Here is an 18420-nt window from a genome sequence, read left to right as displayed (position 1 = left end):
GTCTCCCTCTTCGCTAAATTAAATGTTAAGTACTTGCAAACGCAATGCTCTATTGATTGCAAATCTGTCTGGAAAAAGCATGGAGGCCGCCTACAATTACAATACAGTACAGCATGTTTATCTTCATGAACTTTGTCACTCTGCTAGCCTAAAACTAGCTAGCTGTAAAATACCTGGCTTAATGGAGATATCCATCCTTTATTGGGTGCACTCACTAGCCTGATCTAATAGCTCCTTGTGCAAACAGCAATGAGGTGAGAAATGATGTTTCATAAACCCATCAGATTGGAGGCAGGTTAGTGCCTGTGGAGATATAATAATTGTCTGCTCGTCCAAGCCTCCCTCGAGTTAGAACGCTCTCTGCGCAGATCTTTAAATCTGACTGGGACACTTTCATTTAGACGCTGATTAATGGCCAAACAGGTAAACCTGCCACACAGCCGCCTCCCCTGAGAACTCACTGTTTTAATGCACTCGCTCAAAATCCTTGGGATATCCACTCTGCTTTTCTCAGCGACGGTTTGCTGTCGGAAGGCAGCTCCACACGGGAAGCAGAAACCCCTGGCAGATGTGGGCTCATGGGGCTGAGACTAAAGTATTCAAAATAGTTGTGTAGACTTTGGAGCTCTGAAGCCTACTGAGGGGCTGGGTTTCAGAGCCCAAGCTTGAGTGTCTCCACGGCTATTTGCAGTGCTGGAGCGTGAGCCTGAGTCAGCAGACCCAGGCTCTGAGATTTGCTGCTGGGGGTTTCTGCTCGCTGTGTAGACATACCCAGGTTTTCTAGGTGGGGCCTCACACCCTGCTCACTGAATCATGCGCCCAAAGTGGGGGTCACCAGGGTTGGCATTAGACTTGCTGGGACCCAGAACCAAAGCCCTAGCCCCATTGCCTGGAATTATGGGGCTCAGGTTACAGGCCCTCCCACCCAGAGCTGAACTCCTTTGTCTTTGTCCCCTAACTGGGGCAGTGGGGCTCAGGCTAGGTGCCCCTTCTGCAATCACGTAGTAATTTTTGTTGTCCAAAGGGAATTGCAGTTCAGTTAAGTTGGAGATGCTTGAAAAACCCTCTGTGGATCACTGCTGAGTTCAGAGTCTCTTGTATGTTGGATTTTCATTACATTATTCCCTTTAGAAAATATTTACTCTCTTTACATAAGGGGATTTGTGGCCTCTATATAAAAAAGGTTACTTACTTCTGTAACTGTTGTTCTTCAAGAGGTGTTGCTCACGTCCATTCCAATTAGATGTGCGTGCACGGATTCCAGAGCTTTTTCCCTTAGCAGTACCTGTTGGGTCAGCCAGGGAGTCCTCTGGAGTGGCGCCGCTATATTGGCACATATATATCCCTGCTGGCCCTCCACCCCCTCAGTTCCTTCTTGCTAGAATCTTCCGACCAAGGGGAGGTGGGTGGGATTTGGAATGGACACGAGCAACACATCTCGAAGAACAGTTACAGAAGTAACCAACCGTTTTTTCTTCGCGTGCTTGCTCATGTCCTTTCCAATTAGGTGACACCCTAGCAGTATCCTAGGATGTGGTGTCAAAGTCTACCACCACCTAATTCACAGTGGATTGCAGCACAGTCCTCCCAAAGGCTGCATCTTCCCTGGCTTGCTGAGCAATTGCATAGTGACTGGGAAACATGCGCACAGAGGACCATGTAGTTGCTCTGCAAATGTCAAGAATAGGCACCTGTGCCACAAATGCTGTGGATGACGCCTGCGCCTTTGTGGAATGGGGCACTGGCCTACTAGCAAGGTTGTAGCGAGCTCTAATGCAGGAAGTGATCCAGGAGGATGAGCACTGGGTCGATACCGAGTGCTACGGAAATAAAAAGTTGCAGGGATCTACGGAACTCTTGTCCTCTCTATATAAAACGCTAGTGCTCGTCTAACACCTAGAGCGTGCCTGCTCTCTAGGCGTAGAATGAGGTTTCGGGAGGAAAACCGGTAGGTAAATGTCTTGGGACATATGAAAATGTGAGACTGCCTTAGGGAGGAAAGTCACGTGGGGATGTAGCCTAACATTGTCCTTAAAAAAAACCTCTGGATGGGGGCTCCGGTGTGAGGGCCCTCAACTCAGATATTCTCTTGGCTGAGGTGATGGCAATCAAGAAATCCACCATCCACGATAGGTGCTTCAGCGAGCAGGTAGCCAAGGGCTCAAAAAGGGTCCTCATGAGATCTGTCAGGACTAAATTCAGATCCCATGGTGGTACAGTTGGGTGTGTAGAGGAGAACAGCCTGTCCACCCCCTTCAGGAATAACTTCCTCCCCTGGATGAAAAGCTGCAATTGTGGCCAGGTGGTCCCTCAGGGAAGATGTAGCAAGGCCCTGGTGTTTGAGGTGGAGGAGGTAATCCAAAATAAGAGGGATTGAGGTACCCATCAGCCATCCCTGCCTGCTCTGCCCAAGAGGCAAAGCGTTTCTACTTGGCCTCATACACTGCCCTGGTGGAAGGCTTTCTACTTTCCAGGACCTTCTGCACCTCCTCTGAGCCGTCATTCCACCCACATTAACCACGCAGGTTCCATGCTGTGAGGTGGAGGGACAACAGGTTCGGGTGCATAGCCTCCCCTTGCCTAAGTTCTGAGTAATTAGGTCCAGAACCAGTGGCAGTATCTCTGGGTCTTCCACTGCCAGGTCTAGTACAGTGATAAACCAGTGCTGCCGGGGCCATGCTGGCACCACCATAATGACTGCGGCCCCAAGTCTCCTGATCCTGAGTAGGATCTTGTGAATCAGTGGGAATGAGGGGGGAGGAGAAGCATACAATAGCTCCTCAGGCTACTGAATGTGTAGGGCATCCTCTCAGGATCGTTCCCCTTGACCCTTGTACAAGCAATAGCTCTGGCTCTGGGCATTCTCCCGTGTGGCAAACAGGTCCAGATAGGGATATGTCCACCTCTGGAAGGCATCTGATGGGATATCTGGTCCGATATCATGGGCCCGACATTCCCGGATGTTCTTGTTCATGGAACTCAGTCATGAATCTGACCTGGGGAAAACACACCCCTTCCACAGTGGAGGTTAGGTGGGTCCTCACAAATTCTATTATTTGCGTGGGGTTGAGTGCTGATTTCTCCTAGTTTATAATGTAGTAATGTAAGGGAATATAATCATATTTAATATTATATAAGTCAAATCCTTTAGTTAAGTATATCTCTCATATTTCCTTGTTCTAAAGTTTAGTAAGTAAAGAGACAGGATCTCATATTGTGTCTATGTCAATGAGATTTGAAATATTGAAGGCCTGGGCCTTTGTGAAAGACGTACGTGTGTGTGTGTGTGTGAGAGAGATATTAAAACGCATTTGCAACTGTTGTATTCTCAGTAAATGGGGCGTACTGCCTTTTCTCCTATAAAAGATCTCGTGTGCTTCGTTTAAACGAACAACATAGGTTCCTTAGGTCTAGAATAGGACGTAGTCCCTCTTTGGACTTAGGGATAAAGAAATAGCAGGAGTAAAATCCCCTCTCTACGAACTCCTCCGGAACGGGTTCGACCACCCCCACCTGCAGAAGCGAGGACACTTCCTGCCTCAGCAGGTGCTCATGAAAGGGGTCCCTGAAGGAGAACTGGGAAGAGAGGTAAGGAAGGGAACAACATAACTTCTTCCCACTAGGTCTAGAACCCACTGATTGGAGGTAATCGGGGACCAGGCCTGGTAGAAAAGGGAAAGTCAGCAGCCAAAAGGCGATGAAGCGGAGACTGCAATGCTGTCCTCGAGCGAACCCTCAAAACGAGGGCTTGGGCTGCTGGTTGGAAGGTGAGGCAGAACCTCCTTCCAAGTTCGATCTTGAACCCCTGCACCTGCTTCTGTTATTGCTGTTATGGCCCGTTATGATCATGAGGGATAGCCAGCAGCCTGGGGACTAAGGGGTTAACATACCTAGACCAGGTAGAGTTGGTCAATTGGAACATAGGTAGGAATTTCAAACTGGGACAAAGGAAGTTTTGGTTTTTCCCTCTCCTTTGCTCTAGGCAGTTTCTGTCGAGCTACTGAGGGAGTCAGACAGAATGTCTCCCTCCAAGAATAGACTCTTCACTATCTGTAAGTAGGGTAAAGTTTAGATCAGTCTGTTAGGTTTTATTGTTTTATGGTTTGGGAAATGGGATCTGGTGTCTGTGCATTTAAAATGGGATTTTCTCTTTTTTGCAACTAAGTTTGGGCCCATGGTGGAATTCCCCAGGAGGATATTCATTATACTTGCAACAGGAGTATTGTGGTGATAATAAAAGTTCTCTCTCTCTTCATTAACCTGGTATCGGTTGACTGTGTCCTGGTTTGTACTTTAGGGGTGAGATTACCCAAGTGATCTCTCCCCTGGTTTTCTCATCATTACTTGGGTGGCGGCAGCAGAGTATTTATCGCCAAAATCTAGGTTAAGATTTTGGGGAGAAGTTTTTTTAAAAACCAAAGCCTGGAAAGATAAGGTTTTGGGGTACTTTTGCGGGCCCCCACTTCTGCATTTATCGTGCCAGAGTGAGGAAGAAGCCGATGACACGGCCATTATTCCTTCCCCTTGGGGCTGGCCTGGGGGTGAACAGCCTCCTCTGCAGTACTAGAGTATGAATCCCCAGAGACTTTAGAGTAGCCCTAGAATCTCAGAGGCTATGCAGCCTTGAGTCCACCTGGTCCGAGAAGAGGTTCGACCCTTCAAATGGCAGGTCCCGCAGTGTGTTCTGGACCTTGGGAGGGATACCCGATACCTGCAGCCTTGCACCGCTTCTCGTCACTATACCAGTAGCTAGCGTATGGGCCAGAGTCAGCAGCATCCAGAGCTGTATACAGCCGTCCCCAGCATCCAGAGCTTGCAGAGACGTACATTCCACTGTCCTACCCTCCTCCACCAGGGCACCATACTTGTCTCGAGTCTTGGAGGAGACGATCCTTAAATGGATCCATGGCTGCCCACGTGTTGTGGGCGTACCTACTCCGCATCGCCTGCTGACTGGCAGTGCGGCGTTGCAGGCCCCGCATAGCATAGGCCTCTCAGTAAGGATAGCTCAGAGTGGTGCTTAGTTTGCAATGAAAGATGCTTGCGCTTCAGCAATTGTTTTTACATTCATACCTGATGAGGCTAGCCCAAAGGTGCTGTGGCTATGAAATGTAAGGAAACCAGAACCCTTGGCAACAGTTACAGAAGTCAGGGAAGATACTGCTCCTGCCATGAGTGTTAAATGTGAACTTTAGTGTAAGATTCCCGACTCATTTGGATCAGGGACGAGTTCACCACCCTCCTTCACCTGCGTGGGTGAGAGAAAGGGGATCTGTGAAAGCAAGACAGGGGTTTTGGACCCTGAGCCTTCTGCTAACTCTGGAGAAACTTCCTTTTCCCAGACCACATCTGTGGTGTAACCTTGAAAGTGTAAAATTCCTGGCCAGCTCATGCAGTTTAGCCAGTTTGTACAGGTAGTTCTTTCCCTGCCCTGAAGTGGGGCACATAAATGGATTGTTCAGTTTAAATCTGGCTCCCTCAAAGCGCAGCTCACAGTTGATACCTTTGGACACATTTCCAATAGAGAAGGTCGTGGCTCGGGTGAGGGTCATTGCTTTCTTGGGATTTTTATTATGTCTTTGACAGAGATGTTCTCTGTGTAGATGATGTCACGCAGCAGCCCAGAGTGAGCAAGCATTCATCTGGAGACCGATTCAGCACAGGCTGTTTACTTATCCAAGTAGCATCTCTTGAATGTGGTCTGCTGATCCTTTGAAAAACTTCATCCATCTTTCTCGGAGTATTTGCATCTGGGAGAGCAAGACAGATACCTATATTACATCTACCTCAGTTTACTTGCTTGATTTAATGCTGTCTGCCCAAGGAGTGAAGTAAAGAGAGAGCAAGAAACAAAACAGTATTGAGAGTAGAAATATGAAAGGTTAACTAGTAAGCATCACCCTGAACAGGTGATGCTTACCAGTTCCAGCTAACCAGTAGGGGCTGCTCCAATGCCACGGGGCTCCCCGCTGGCAGGGGCTGCTCTAGCTGTCGATGGCCTGGTCCCCTGCCACAGGTTACATGCTGGCTCCCCGGAGACTTCGCTGGGGTCTCTGCAGTCTAAAGCTTATGTAAGTACTCAGCTACCATTGCTGGAATCAAGAGAGCTGGAAACCATAGATCCAGTGGGAAAGTAGTTGAACCATTGGGTCCCACCTTGAAGGAAGGAATCTAAGTTTGTCATCTGAGGGGCACACTGGCAAGGTGATTGCAAAGAGGCCTAAAGCACAGTTCACCTTCTAACCATCCCATTCAGTTTCCTTTGTGGAATACTAGAGCATGCAGCATTCAAACCTGGTTTCTAAAACATTCCAGAATTAGCGCCTTGGATTACCAGGGAAGTTTGCCAACATTCACAGACAAAATGAGACACAGAGCACTTGTCTGTGGAGAGTGAGCCTATAGTTTAGCAGTGGGTCCATGTATGTGTGGGGCAAACTGAGCTCCAATGTTGCTGAGTTGGGCAGCTTAAAGCAGCTCTCTCCCAAGAAAGCAGGATGCGAGTACACAGTGAAGGATGCATGTGGGGTGGTGAGAAACGAGCTATGTTCCCGTAAGTTGCAAATCAGGATATTTACTGCAGGGAGGGATAGCTCAGTGGTTTGAGCATTAGCCTGCTAAACCCAGGGTTGTGAGTTCAGTCCTTGAGGGGGGCATTTAGGGATCTGGAGCAAATCTGTCATAGGGATGGTACCTGGTCTGTCCTGAGGGCAGGAGACTGGATTTGATGACCTCTCAAGGCCCCTTCCAGCTCAGATATATATATATGGAGATATGCCTACACACACACACACTTTGTACTCACAACAAGGAGGGAGGTGCCAAGGAAAGCAATTGCTGAAGTAAAGGAGGGAGAGTAATTTCTACATACACAAAGGTTCAGAAAAACATTAAAAATTTATTTTAAATATTATAAAAGGAAGTCCATTCAACTTTTAAAAACACTATGCATTATCTCTGAATGACTCCAATTTATGAAAGCTACTACATTAAAGTGCTAACCACCCTTTCCTGGCCCCACATATTAGGAGTGTGGTCCTAACGTGCCCAGAAATAAATACACACTGATTTATTAGGCACTATCCTGTCCAATTTGAAATAAGTTAAAACGCACGTAATACAAAGAGCGAATCAACTTCAACCTCATCACTGATACCCTTGTAGGCTCCCACCATAAAAAAGCTAAATCTACTGGTTACCGTTGTTTTAAGGGCCAGTGTTTTAGTCTGTTTGAATTGATTAGTTTCTCTGTCATTTTGTAGGCCAGGGTCACATATGCCTACTTGCTATTTGGAATCAGAGCTTTCTTCCTAATGCTGAATGAGCAGTTTTAAGACCAGCATGGATCCCAGTGGCTTCCAATGAAAAAGCACACATCTGTTGGAATCATTGAAACCTTCTGGGTAATACAGAAGCATCAGGAAAGCTCAGAACGAAATGAATAAAGGAAGGGCCTACTCGACTAGCAAAGGCAGAGTCACAGAAAAAACTAGACAGATCTTTTATTACGATTTTCAGGAATCATTACCCCAGTTTTATACATGGATGTCACTGTAAAGAAACAAGTGGAGTGTGGGTTCAGTGAGGGTCAGTGACACCTAGATAAGGCAATCTGACTTGGCTGACCAGTAAAATGAAATGAATTTACAACTCAAAAATAAGTATCCCATACTGGTGGAAGCTTCCTCTCCCAACTTTCCAATACCTACCCTATTTCCCCAAGGACAGTTAGTAGTCCAGTCAAAGCTGTGTCCATGAAAGCCTCTCATTTGTATTACACTATTAAGTTGTTCTTACATGATGCTTTTAATTTGTAGATAATTACCAAAGCACTTTACCAAAGACACACATTACCCATGTTTTACAGATGAGGAAAATGTAGCACGGGAGATGTGGGGGAGAGTTAAAGAGCAAGTCAGAGGAATTGCTGAGACCAGAATCCAGGTCTCTGACTTCTAGTCCAGTGCTTTTACCTGCTAGCCCACACTGCCTCCCCTCTAAAAAACAGCAATTAAAAAAATACACTGGATATCACAGAAATTAGCCTCAAGGTATCCACTGTAACAGTGCTTTGCCAACTCGCTTGCCACAATATTAAAACAACACACCACCACTTGATACTAAACAAGCCTTTTGTAGTGGAAACAACAACTTGTTCGCTGGTTTGGATAGGCCAGGTACCGACTGGCTTGGGCACTTAATGCTCCATTTGCTGTGGGCTGTTAATTCTGAAAGGTGACTTCTATATTTCACTACTTATCTGCTTATGAAAATGAAGCAGCCAGGCAAAACGAAAGTGTGGCACGATGCTCTGACACACAAGAAAGCAATCCTACAGCCACTGGCTGTTCTAGATCTGCTAGCCTTGACAGGCTCATGTGATCCCATGTATTACTGTCTGGCTGCAGCAAGCTGTCCACACTCCACAACCACAAACATGTCAACATCCTGCTCGTATCTGACAAGAGACAAATGAAAGCTGCTTCTTTTTTACCCAGTGATGTATTCTGACTGTTCACATGGTTCTTCCTCACGCCTACAAGGACCATGCAGTTACCATAATGATACGGTGGTAGCTACAGGAGCACCATGCTCCACTGTGTTAGTAACTTTCAGTGCTTATTTAAGTGTGGATACTAGTTTAACATACCAGACTTCCAGCTAGACAAGGAGAAAGATGTGCTGACCTGGCATTCCATATATATAAATTACCCCAGGATGCAAGAAGAGTGACTAAGGAATTGCTTTCTTGCTACTTCTGTATTACAGATTTGCTCCCCACTGATCCACAGTGTTGAATTTATGGAAGATCCCACATTATCCTTTCACTTAGATTCTGATATGCTGTTGGAACCATTTATGAAATGCTCTGTATTTGAATACATTGAGTATGAACTGTGAACATCTGGATGCTGCTCCCTTGATTAAACAGATATTCTATGTGCCTTTATCGGGGATTAAACGTACAACCGCCAGCCCAAGACATCCTCGGGTCTAACGTCAGTTTATCTCCTACTCTATGTCCCAAGTGTAATTCTCAGTGGATACAGCAGAGACCATCATTCAAAGAAAAATGAGGCTTCTATCTCTAGACTTTATATGGAGTATGAAGAAAAGCACAGCCATTACTGGATATTCTTAATACAGAAACCCCGGAGCCCATGCATCTCCTGGCCAGTACCTTCTGTCATCCTAAAATTTGTTCTTAAAAATCAGATATTTAAAAACAAACACGCACATATACCAGAACAAGAATTGTACACTTCATCACACCCTGGTACACCCTCCTGACCTGTCCACTTCCCTCACGTCCAGCAAGGCACTAGGAAATGGTTCAAGTTTAGGTATTTGCTGCACATCTGCATTTAAAAAGGCACACCTTTAATGAAAAGGGAATACAGCATCATTAAAATAACCCCCCCTACAACATTCCACTATGGAGGAAAATAGACTTTTGCCAAAGCGCACAGGAAAACTCCCTGCACTCATGTGCAGGACCCAAACCCATTTCATTTACTCACAGGAGTCAGACAAACATTACTATGAAACAGGTGGCAGATGGAAGGCATTTTGGGCATTGAAAGGTCAGTGAACACCACACACCTCCCCTCTTCCCTTCAGAATTCTTATATGCAGTTTTGCCACTAACTAGACAATTTATGAAACCCAGAAGAACATTTTCAAATGACAGTTTTTGAAATACCTGGATATGGAAAGCATACGTTTTCTGTTAGGTAATTGATGGCATTTGAGCCCTGATCTTGACTTGCATGCAAACGTGAGGATTTGTTTATGGATTCATGCGTTGGTGATTTTTGCTTTTAAATAACTAAATGGGATTGGAATAATTAGCCTGATTGCTCAGCAAAAGCTCAATTAAAGATGAAGATTGAGAAATAGAATTTCTATTTCTCAATCAGTGGGTGGTCAACTATGGTAATACTTCCCATTAGTCAGCAAAGCCTCTGGGGCACTGAATGTATAATTAATGTAATAGCTCAAGGAACACTACTGAGACATCAGACACAGGCACAGTGAATTCATGGGACATTCATGATTGGCGCTCCACTGCTCTGTGAAATGAACCAGATGGACAGGATTGCACCTGACCTGGAGAGACCAGCCTTAAAAGAGCCTGTTTAGTTTTTGGCCCCTGTGCTGAGCCTGGCAACAGTGGTGACAGAGGTCCTGTGACCAATATCTGTCCTGTAGGAACTGCATTAAGATCACCGAGGCTTTTAGTGCACGCTGCCAAACAACCGCCCTTGAGCCTAAGTCAGGTCACTGACCTAGGTATCAAAGGCTTCCTATCCCATTACCAAACATCTCAGAGGCTTGTAGCCAACAGACCAAGTACCTAAAAGTGTCCAAAACTTTGCTCACAAGGTGAATCCAAGTACACAGAAAGTCATGTAATTTAAACAGAAGCTAATCCCCTAATGAAGTGGAAAACTGCAGGCATTAACGTTACAGCACTATAGGCTGCAGCAGAATGATCAGATAATTTACTGTGTCCCCCAATTATAATAAATTTGTACTCTTTACATACAGCCTCTTGTTCCCCCGGCATTAAAACATTCATGAACACATTTAGTCAGGCCATTCAGTGAGCCACAGTAAGTACAATCAGACTAATGAGAGCAGTAATAACTTGAGGAAAACACCTGACCGCTACTTGCAAAGCACTAGATACTGGTGCTTTTCCCCAAGGTATTAAAAATGTTTCTAATGAGATGTTACAAATAATTAAAATATAATGTTATGTTTTAAGTGATGAATGTTAACTCAGTGTGGCATTGGTGTAGTTTCTATAGCACCTCTTGCTGTAGTATGCTGGCAGCACATAGAGATCACAGAAAAAAAACCCCACAGACTATCCCAAAGGACAGTTAATTCTCTGCCCTCCTAGCCCTCCAAAGGAAGCAGTGCTTGGCTTCAAAGGGCTGTGTGACTCATTTGCAACAAGGCTGCAACTAGCCACATCGCAGACGTGAAATCTGGGTTTATTCTGATTCCACGTGCTGTGCAGCAAGCCACTCTGATTTCTGTGGCAACGCTGCATCATATTCTGAGATCATAAAGTCACCTGATCACCCCTGCAGCACCTGAACTGATGCAGCAAGAAACAGGCAGCAGCAGAGGGGCTGAATTACTGTCTTGTCGTGAGCAAGGGGAGGCTGGCACCTCAGAGCATCTGCCGTAAGGGCCTCTTAAGCCTGATCAGAACAAAAGCTCTTGTGAAACTTAGGAGCTACACATCACGGAAAATGCCTGAAATGTGAGCTTCACGCTCCTGCAGGAGCGGAGATCAGCCTGCTCTTCATAGAATCCTAGAACACTAGAACTGGAAGGGACTTCGAGAGGTCATCGAGTCCAGTCCCCTGCCCTCACGGCAGGACCCAGTACTGTCTAGACCATCCCTGATAGATGTCTGTCCAATTTGCTCTTAAATATCTCCAGAGATGGAAATTCCACAACCTCCCTAGGCAATTTATTCCAGTGTTTAACCACCCTGTCAGTTAGGAACTTTTTCCTAATGTCCAACCTAAACCTCCCTTGCTGCAGTTTTAAGCCCATTGTCCTATCAAGGTGAACAATTTTTTTCCCTCCTCGTGACACCCTTTAAATACCTGAAAACGGCTATCATGTCCCCTCTCAGTCTTCTCCTTTCCAAACTAAACAAGCCCAATTCCTTCAGCCTTCCTTCATAGGTCATGTTCTTTAGACCTTTAATCATTCCTGTTGCTCTTATCTGGACCTTCTCCAATTTCTCCACAACTTTCTTGAAATGCGGTGCCCAGAACTGGACACCATACTCCAACTGAGGCCTAACCAGCGCAGAGTAGAGCGGAAGAATGACTTCTCGTGTCTTGCTCATAACATTCCTGTTAATGCAGCCCAGCATCATGTTTGCTTTTTTTTGCAACAGCATCACTGGAAACTTCTCAAGACAGTATATATGCTGGTCATTTCAGCCCCTCATGCCGCTGCATGCCTCACAATCCCAGAACTGTTCGCATGCTGCCTACTCCCAAAGAGGGCCTATTCGGATAGGTGGACCAGCCAAGCAGCTGGATGATGATAGGAAAGTGGTTAGGTTTGGTTGATTTCTTCAGCAACTTAGCAGAAGGTTAACTATGCAGTCATTTGCTTGGTCCTGCTTTGAGCAGGAGGCTGGGCTAGATGACCTCCTAAGGTCTCTTCCAACCCTAATCTCTGCTTGTATTTGTGAGAGCATGATGGCCTTGTGTATGGGCCCTGAATGCTACCTCCGACAGATGGATTCCTGGCCAGATGCAATCCCGGGTAGCAGTCTCAAATCCATCAGCTTCGGTGTAATTGCAGCTGCTCATGCTAAGTGTATACTTGCCCCATATCTCGAGAGGAAAACTGGAGATTTTCTCATGCAGTAGATTTTATGGGAAGGATTCTTGGAATGATTCCACTCTGAGAAACTCTGCTGTAAGTGACTGTGCATTGATACTAGCCATCTAAGAACATGTAGTAAGAGTCACAATTATTTTAGCTGCAGGTTGTCACTTTAGTTGGAAAACCTTTTTTTAATCCTATTACTTTATACTGAAGAGACCCAACAATGGGGTAGCCGAGAGCAAGGTGCATGGACCTGAAATGGTGTTTTTTTTCTACCCATGACTTATACTCACTGGAAAAACTGGTCTCAACTGCGTTTAGTTCTAACTATATTCTGTTAACAGATCTATTCCTTTGGAAGGCATAACAAGGCCAAGCTGTTTGTTCTATATTTTGGTTCAGTGCACAGAAGAGACACACGCGTTTTATTTTTCTATTGCATTCTACGTTTTGATGCACTGGAAGTCACTGTATTTGTGGGGTACTGGTATGCTGTCTCTGCATTATAATTTGGAGTGCAGGTTTTGCTTGGGAGGTAAAGTGACTATTTAGGAACGCTTTAGCAGCTACATAAAGTTGTACTGCTCTTGTGTGAATCATGGAGAACATAACCATTTATGCCACACGTGCTCTGAACCAGGTTCAGAATTGTTTAGAAACAAACAGTTTCTGATCTGGTCTTGACAGACAAGTGGCTCTGGTAAAGCCTCATGGAATTCCATCATCTCCATAGAGAGAAACATGCAGCATCTTCAAAAGTCGACTGGCCAGCTAGTCACCCCTTCTCCTGAGATTCTCCCTTTTACCTTGTTTGTTTAAAAACAAAATCTTTACAATTTTTTTGTAACCCTCCCCAGTAAAAACTATAACTGTAAAATATATATATCTATAAATACATATATATTTTCAGTCTTTAAAGATCAAGATTTCTATTAAATTTTTCCAAGATGGTTGAGTTTGTGTGTTCAAATATCCACTGCTGTGTTGGAGAAGAGGGGTTGCAGGTATTCATAAAGATCTTTCGGTCACTCTCGCTGCAGTCCATACAGCTGCTGCTTACTGGGTGGTAAAGGGTCTTGTCCTGAGGAAGAGAAATTCAAAATCAGTTTGCTTGCCTAGGGAACATTCTGGGGGTCTAAGGGAAAGTCCCTCTAGGGAAACAAGCCTGAGCCTATTTTACCTGTTTGCTTCCCTAGAACATCTAGAAACAAGCCTTTTAATGGAAGGGCACGTGTCATTTTGTTGCACCCTTCGAGCAACGTTCCCGCTAATTGTTTCCATCCATGTGTGGAATACATTTTATTATGTGCACCAAAGCATGTGCAGATGTGCACCATCAATAGAAACACATGCTGCAGGCTGTGGGCACAGTGGATGCTCTGCTAATCAGCTGGGTGGCATTTGAATCTCTCTTGGGTGGCCGCCCAAGCACTCCTGACTCAGTAGGGGCTGGAGACAACTCACAGAATGAACTTATGTATCAATCCAATCTAAACAACTGTAAGCTCTTCAGGACAGAAATTTTCTTATTTGTGCATGGATCTGTAACCAGTTATTTACGGTATTCCACATATTAATAGTCCATTCCCCTTCCAGTGTAGGATGGTTCCTTGCATTTTATTGTGCTTTGTCCAGTCTTCTTTAAAACTTCTCAAAGAGTGGGGGTCCGATACTTCCCTGGGGAGACCATGACATGCCTCACCTCCCACTTCTGCTGCAAACACTGATGTTACTTTGCTGTCTGTCTACCTCACTTAGTCATAGGTTCCAACTCCACGGGTGCTTTGGGGACTGAAGCACCCATGGAAAAAAAAAGTGGGTGCTCAGCAGCCACCAGCTACAGCTGTTTTGTGGTGGCCTTGATCAGCTTATCTGGGATTCCACCAAACAGCTAATCAGGGACACTGCCAAACAGCTGATTGTTGGCTGGGGGAGAGCAGAAAGCAAGCAGGACCCTTGGGGAGGGGACGGCGTGGGTGCTGGAAGAGGTGGACAGCGAGCAAGTCCTCGGGGGGCAGGGATGGAATGAGGGTGAAGCCTTGGAGGAGGGGCGGGATGAGGCAGAACGGGGGCGGGGAGGTAATCCCTGGGGAAAAGTAAATCTACACCTACACACTCACTTATCTGGATGAGCAGTAGAATGCATCAGCTTGCAATGAATTCTGGGACTGGCTCAGAAACCAACATTTCCAAGCGAGTCCTGCCTGCCTGAAAAGCACTGGAATGCTGTGTGTCTGTCTACGTTTTCTCCCCTTGCCTCTGGCACCCTGGCCAACCCTTGCAACATCTGCCAGGCAAAGCAAAAGTAAACCAAAGCTAGATTGTTCTGCCCGTGGGCTCATGCTCTGCTGTTTCCCTCCAGTCACAGCGGGCGTACAGACGGGTGGTACTGAGGTTTGTGGGAGACGAGCATTCTAAATCAATCCTCTTCCCCTGTTGCTACCCACACATTGCTTGTACAGCATTACTAAGTCACCGCCACTCAGGGCACGAGCAGCCACATTACCACCACAAACCTGGCAGGCTCTAGTACACTTCGGAGGCAGGTTCTGCCTGGCAGGTATGGCTTTGTTATACAGCCAGGCAGCCATGGGTGGACACTGCATCTGGTTTAACACAGAGGGTCTCCGCGCTTGCGCTCTCTCGTTGGCTCAGCCCAGGAGGCATCATACTTCACGATGTTCCCTCCCCATGTTAAATGAAGATCCAGGGGGCCTACTACATCTAGCGAAGGCGTGGTGAAGGGGACACGGGGAGCCCTGCATGCCGTAAGCAAGTGAGGCAGGACTGACTGCAGCCTGCCTGAAGTCAATCTGCAATCCAACAAGAACAGAAATGGGATGCAGGAAAGGCAGCGGAAGACCGAGTACTTGGGTTTGCATGTGAGCCTGCATGGATCCAGAAGCAGTGTCATGTAAGTCACTGAAGTGGTGCATGAAATGTGGTTCTTGTGCCCACATTAACAAGACTATGATACCAAGTGCAACCTGGGGCAGGCTCTAGAGAACCAACATGAGAAGCCGGCTGCTTTTGCTGACTCCTAAGGGATTCTATACCCTCCTTTTTACACTCATGAGCTGCTCAAGGAGGCCTTTTCGTCAGGAAGGTGAACAAAAAAGCTTCTAGCCCATGCTGTTTTTATTAATGCTAAATGACAATGGGTTTCTACAGTCTCGTCACAGCGACATGAATCACAAGAGAACACACAAACCATGTTACTACAAGGAATCCCAAGTGTTCATGGGACGACGTGACACTCACTTTCCTGTATCTCCACAGCTGGTTCCCCTTCATTCCGTGACAGTCATAGAGGGTCACAGGGCTGCTGTGGGAAATGGCATCGAAACAGAACTTCTTGGTGTGCTGAGGGTCCCCGGGACGGATATCTTCCCGCCAGCTGAAGGTGAACACCTGCCAGGACAAAGGTAACCTCCTTAGAATGGAATGAGTAAGAGCAAAGGAAGACAGATTCAAGAGCTGCAATTCTTCTGTTTCCCCACAGGGCGTAGCACTGCTCAGCTGGAAGGCAAGTCAAACTCTTTTTGAAAAAAGCCACTTCCATGGTCTGGTGGCTCCTCAGCTGGGTACTCTGCTCTCTGACGGGAGTGTTAAGCTGATACTCACTGATCACAGCACTTGCCAGAGCAGACAGACTCAGCAAAGAGCTGCAAGGCACCCCAGTTAATAATCGTTCTACATCTGCCCTGGCAGCCTGTCTAGTGCCTCAGGCAATCAAAGATCAAGCCCTGAGTTCCCCAGGCCTCCCTGGAAGCAGCATGAGCCACCCAGTGGGAGGGGCACAGACCAAGATTGGGAAATCTATGGAATGGACGGTATGATAATCTACAGTAACACGTGGCCAATCCACAACTGCTAGCAGCAAATATCTCCAAGGGCCGGTGACAGGACACTCCACGAGGAGAGCTCTGAGCAACTACAGGGAATTCTTTCCCAGGGGTCTGGCAGCTGAATCTTGCCCACATGTGCAGGGCACAGCTAATCACCATGACCTCAGGTCAGAGTAGCAGAGACCCTGGGGCTCGCTCACCTTCCTCTGCAGCATGGGGCACGGGTCACTTGCCCTTTTAACCTAGTACAACTGGCAGATTCTCTGAAACAAAGTTTTTAAATTATGATTTGAGGACTTCAGTAAGTCAGCGGTTAGGGCTTCATACAGGAGTGGAACTGCTGTGGCCTGCACGTGCTGGAGCTCAGCCCTACATGACCACCACGGTCCCTTTCTGATCGTAAAATCCAAGAGCTAAGAAGAATGGTACCTTCAGCTGCCCCAGGAATGGCACGGAGCACCCTGATTGCTTTGGATTGTGCCGGCAAAAGACGGACTAGGATTAAAAGGGGATGGCCAGAGAGGGAGAGCTGCAGGCCTAGGGGCTTGGTGCTGCCAAGAGGCATAGCCTGCAGGACTGAATCCCTTGGGGAAGGGAGTTGTAAGTTTGAATTTTGTTATCAGCATAAAAAGTGTTCATCTTCCATTTGGGGCAGGGACTTTTTATTTGGTATCATCTGACACAATGGGGTCCAGGTTCACGACGAGGGCTCCTGGGGACGGTGGTAATACAGATAATAATCAGGGATACAGGTTCCCCTATGGGTGGCACATATGAGCCTTTCCCCAAAATAAAAAAAAAGGTTGGCCGTGCCAGAGCACATGACAGACAGAGGTCGATTCTCTTTGGAGCAGCAGCAGAAGTGGGAGACGTGGCGCTTGGACTGTGGCTCCACCTCCACCTCTTCACTGACTCTTCCCTGCCTGCTCCCTGCAAGTGTTTCCCTGTGCTTGGCGCGGTGGGGAGCCCAGGGCAGGACACTGGGGGGGTGCAGTCAGCGTGGCTGCTGGCATGGCATGGGGGCCAGGTCCAGTTCCTCTTGGTGCTGACGTGGCCAGACAGCATCTTCCTGACTTGGGTGCAGCCCCTCGTCCCTTGGGCAGTTGGGAGAATGAGCTGAGCAGCCCTCTGCAATGCAAGGGGAAGTGGTGGCCAGGGAGCTTCCCGCATGGCTGCATCCCCTGAGCCACCCTGCCTCTGCCAGCTTCAGCATGGGCTTCTCCCATCCCCCTTTCAGGGTCTGAGTGCGGGGAGAGAGGAGGACAGGACTGAGCCCTGGGATATGCGGTGGAGCAGCGATAAACCCTGAGGATGGGGCAGTAAGGAATCAGGGGCAGCACAGAGAAAGGCAGGGGAAGAGGCAGCGTAGGGAGGGACTTTTGGGGAAGAGACCAGGTGGGGGCGTGGGCAGGGCCACGGACCAGGCACTGTTGGTGCCCCACTTGAATGGAGTTTCCAGTGCTCTGTAGGCTCCCCAAGGAACGTCTCAGGCATTGCCTATGCCCCACTTGTGACACTCGCAGGTGCTGGCACTGGGAATTTGCACAGGCTGTGGGAATTCCTTTCCAAAGTGACGATGTTCACTCCCAATTAGGAGGAGACAGTCTACACCAGAAGCTGCCTACCTCCTGCATTCTGTAGTGAGCAGGAGCTGCTCTGGGCATGGGGCTTTGTGACCAGGGAGACAGCTGAAGAGGAACTCTTCAATAACACACATGCCTCAGGTATCAGAGGGGTCGCCATGTTAATCTGAATCTGCATAAACAACGAGAAGTCCTGTGGCACCTTATAGACTAACAGATATATCGGAGCGTAAGCTTTTGTGGGCAAAGGCCCATGGTGCATCTGACGAAGTGGGTCTTTGCCCACGAAAGCTTCTGCTCCAATAAATCTGTTAGTCTCTAAGGTGCCATGGGACTTCTCGTTGTTTACACATGCCTCAGTGTCAGCAGGAAGGTGAAGCTAATGCAGAGGGACTCTTGTGGCTTTGGCTCTACTAGTCAAAGAGATGCTGTTAAAACTCCCTACACAAAAGAACCAACCCTCCCCCTTTCTCTCTCCTCTCCCCTCTCCCCCAAGAAGAGAGACTAGTTCAATAGAAATTACCGTGGCTATTCAGAAATGAGTTATACAAAAAAATTGACAATATCATCCTACCTTTAAACAAACTGGGAACCTGCTGGCAAAGCAAACAATTGTT

At 47.1% G+C, this 18420-nt stretch overlaps 1 protein-coding gene and 1 long non-coding RNA gene across 3 annotated transcripts in view; one reads left to right on the top strand and one right to left on the bottom strand.

The window, feature by feature from the left end:
• LOC142818749 (uncharacterized) overlaps positions 1–18420 on the top strand; it is a 100912-nt gene that overhangs the window by 2540 nt on the left and 79952 nt on the right. The window lies entirely within an intron of this gene.
• Positions 6879–18420, bottom strand: part of GALNT10 (polypeptide N-acetylgalactosaminyltransferase 10) — a 146922-nt gene continuing 135380 nt past the window's right edge. The window contains exons 11-12 of the mRNA XM_075900594.1: positions 15634–15783; positions 6879–13453 (exon numbers count right to left, since the gene is read on the bottom strand). Of these exons, the coding sequence (XP_075756709.1) occupies positions 13286–13453; positions 15634–15783 (318 nt within the window). The 3' untranslated portion in view covers positions 6879–13285. The remainder of the gene's footprint in view (positions 13454–15633; positions 15784–18420) is intronic.

Source organism: Pelodiscus sinensis, chromosome 17 (genome assembly GCF_049634645.1).
Source record: "Pelodiscus sinensis isolate JC-2024 chromosome 17, ASM4963464v1, whole genome shotgun sequence".
NCBI classification, from domain to species: Eukaryota; Metazoa; Chordata; order Testudines; family Trionychidae; genus Pelodiscus; species Pelodiscus sinensis.
This window is presented reverse-complemented; position numbering and strand designations above follow the sequence as displayed.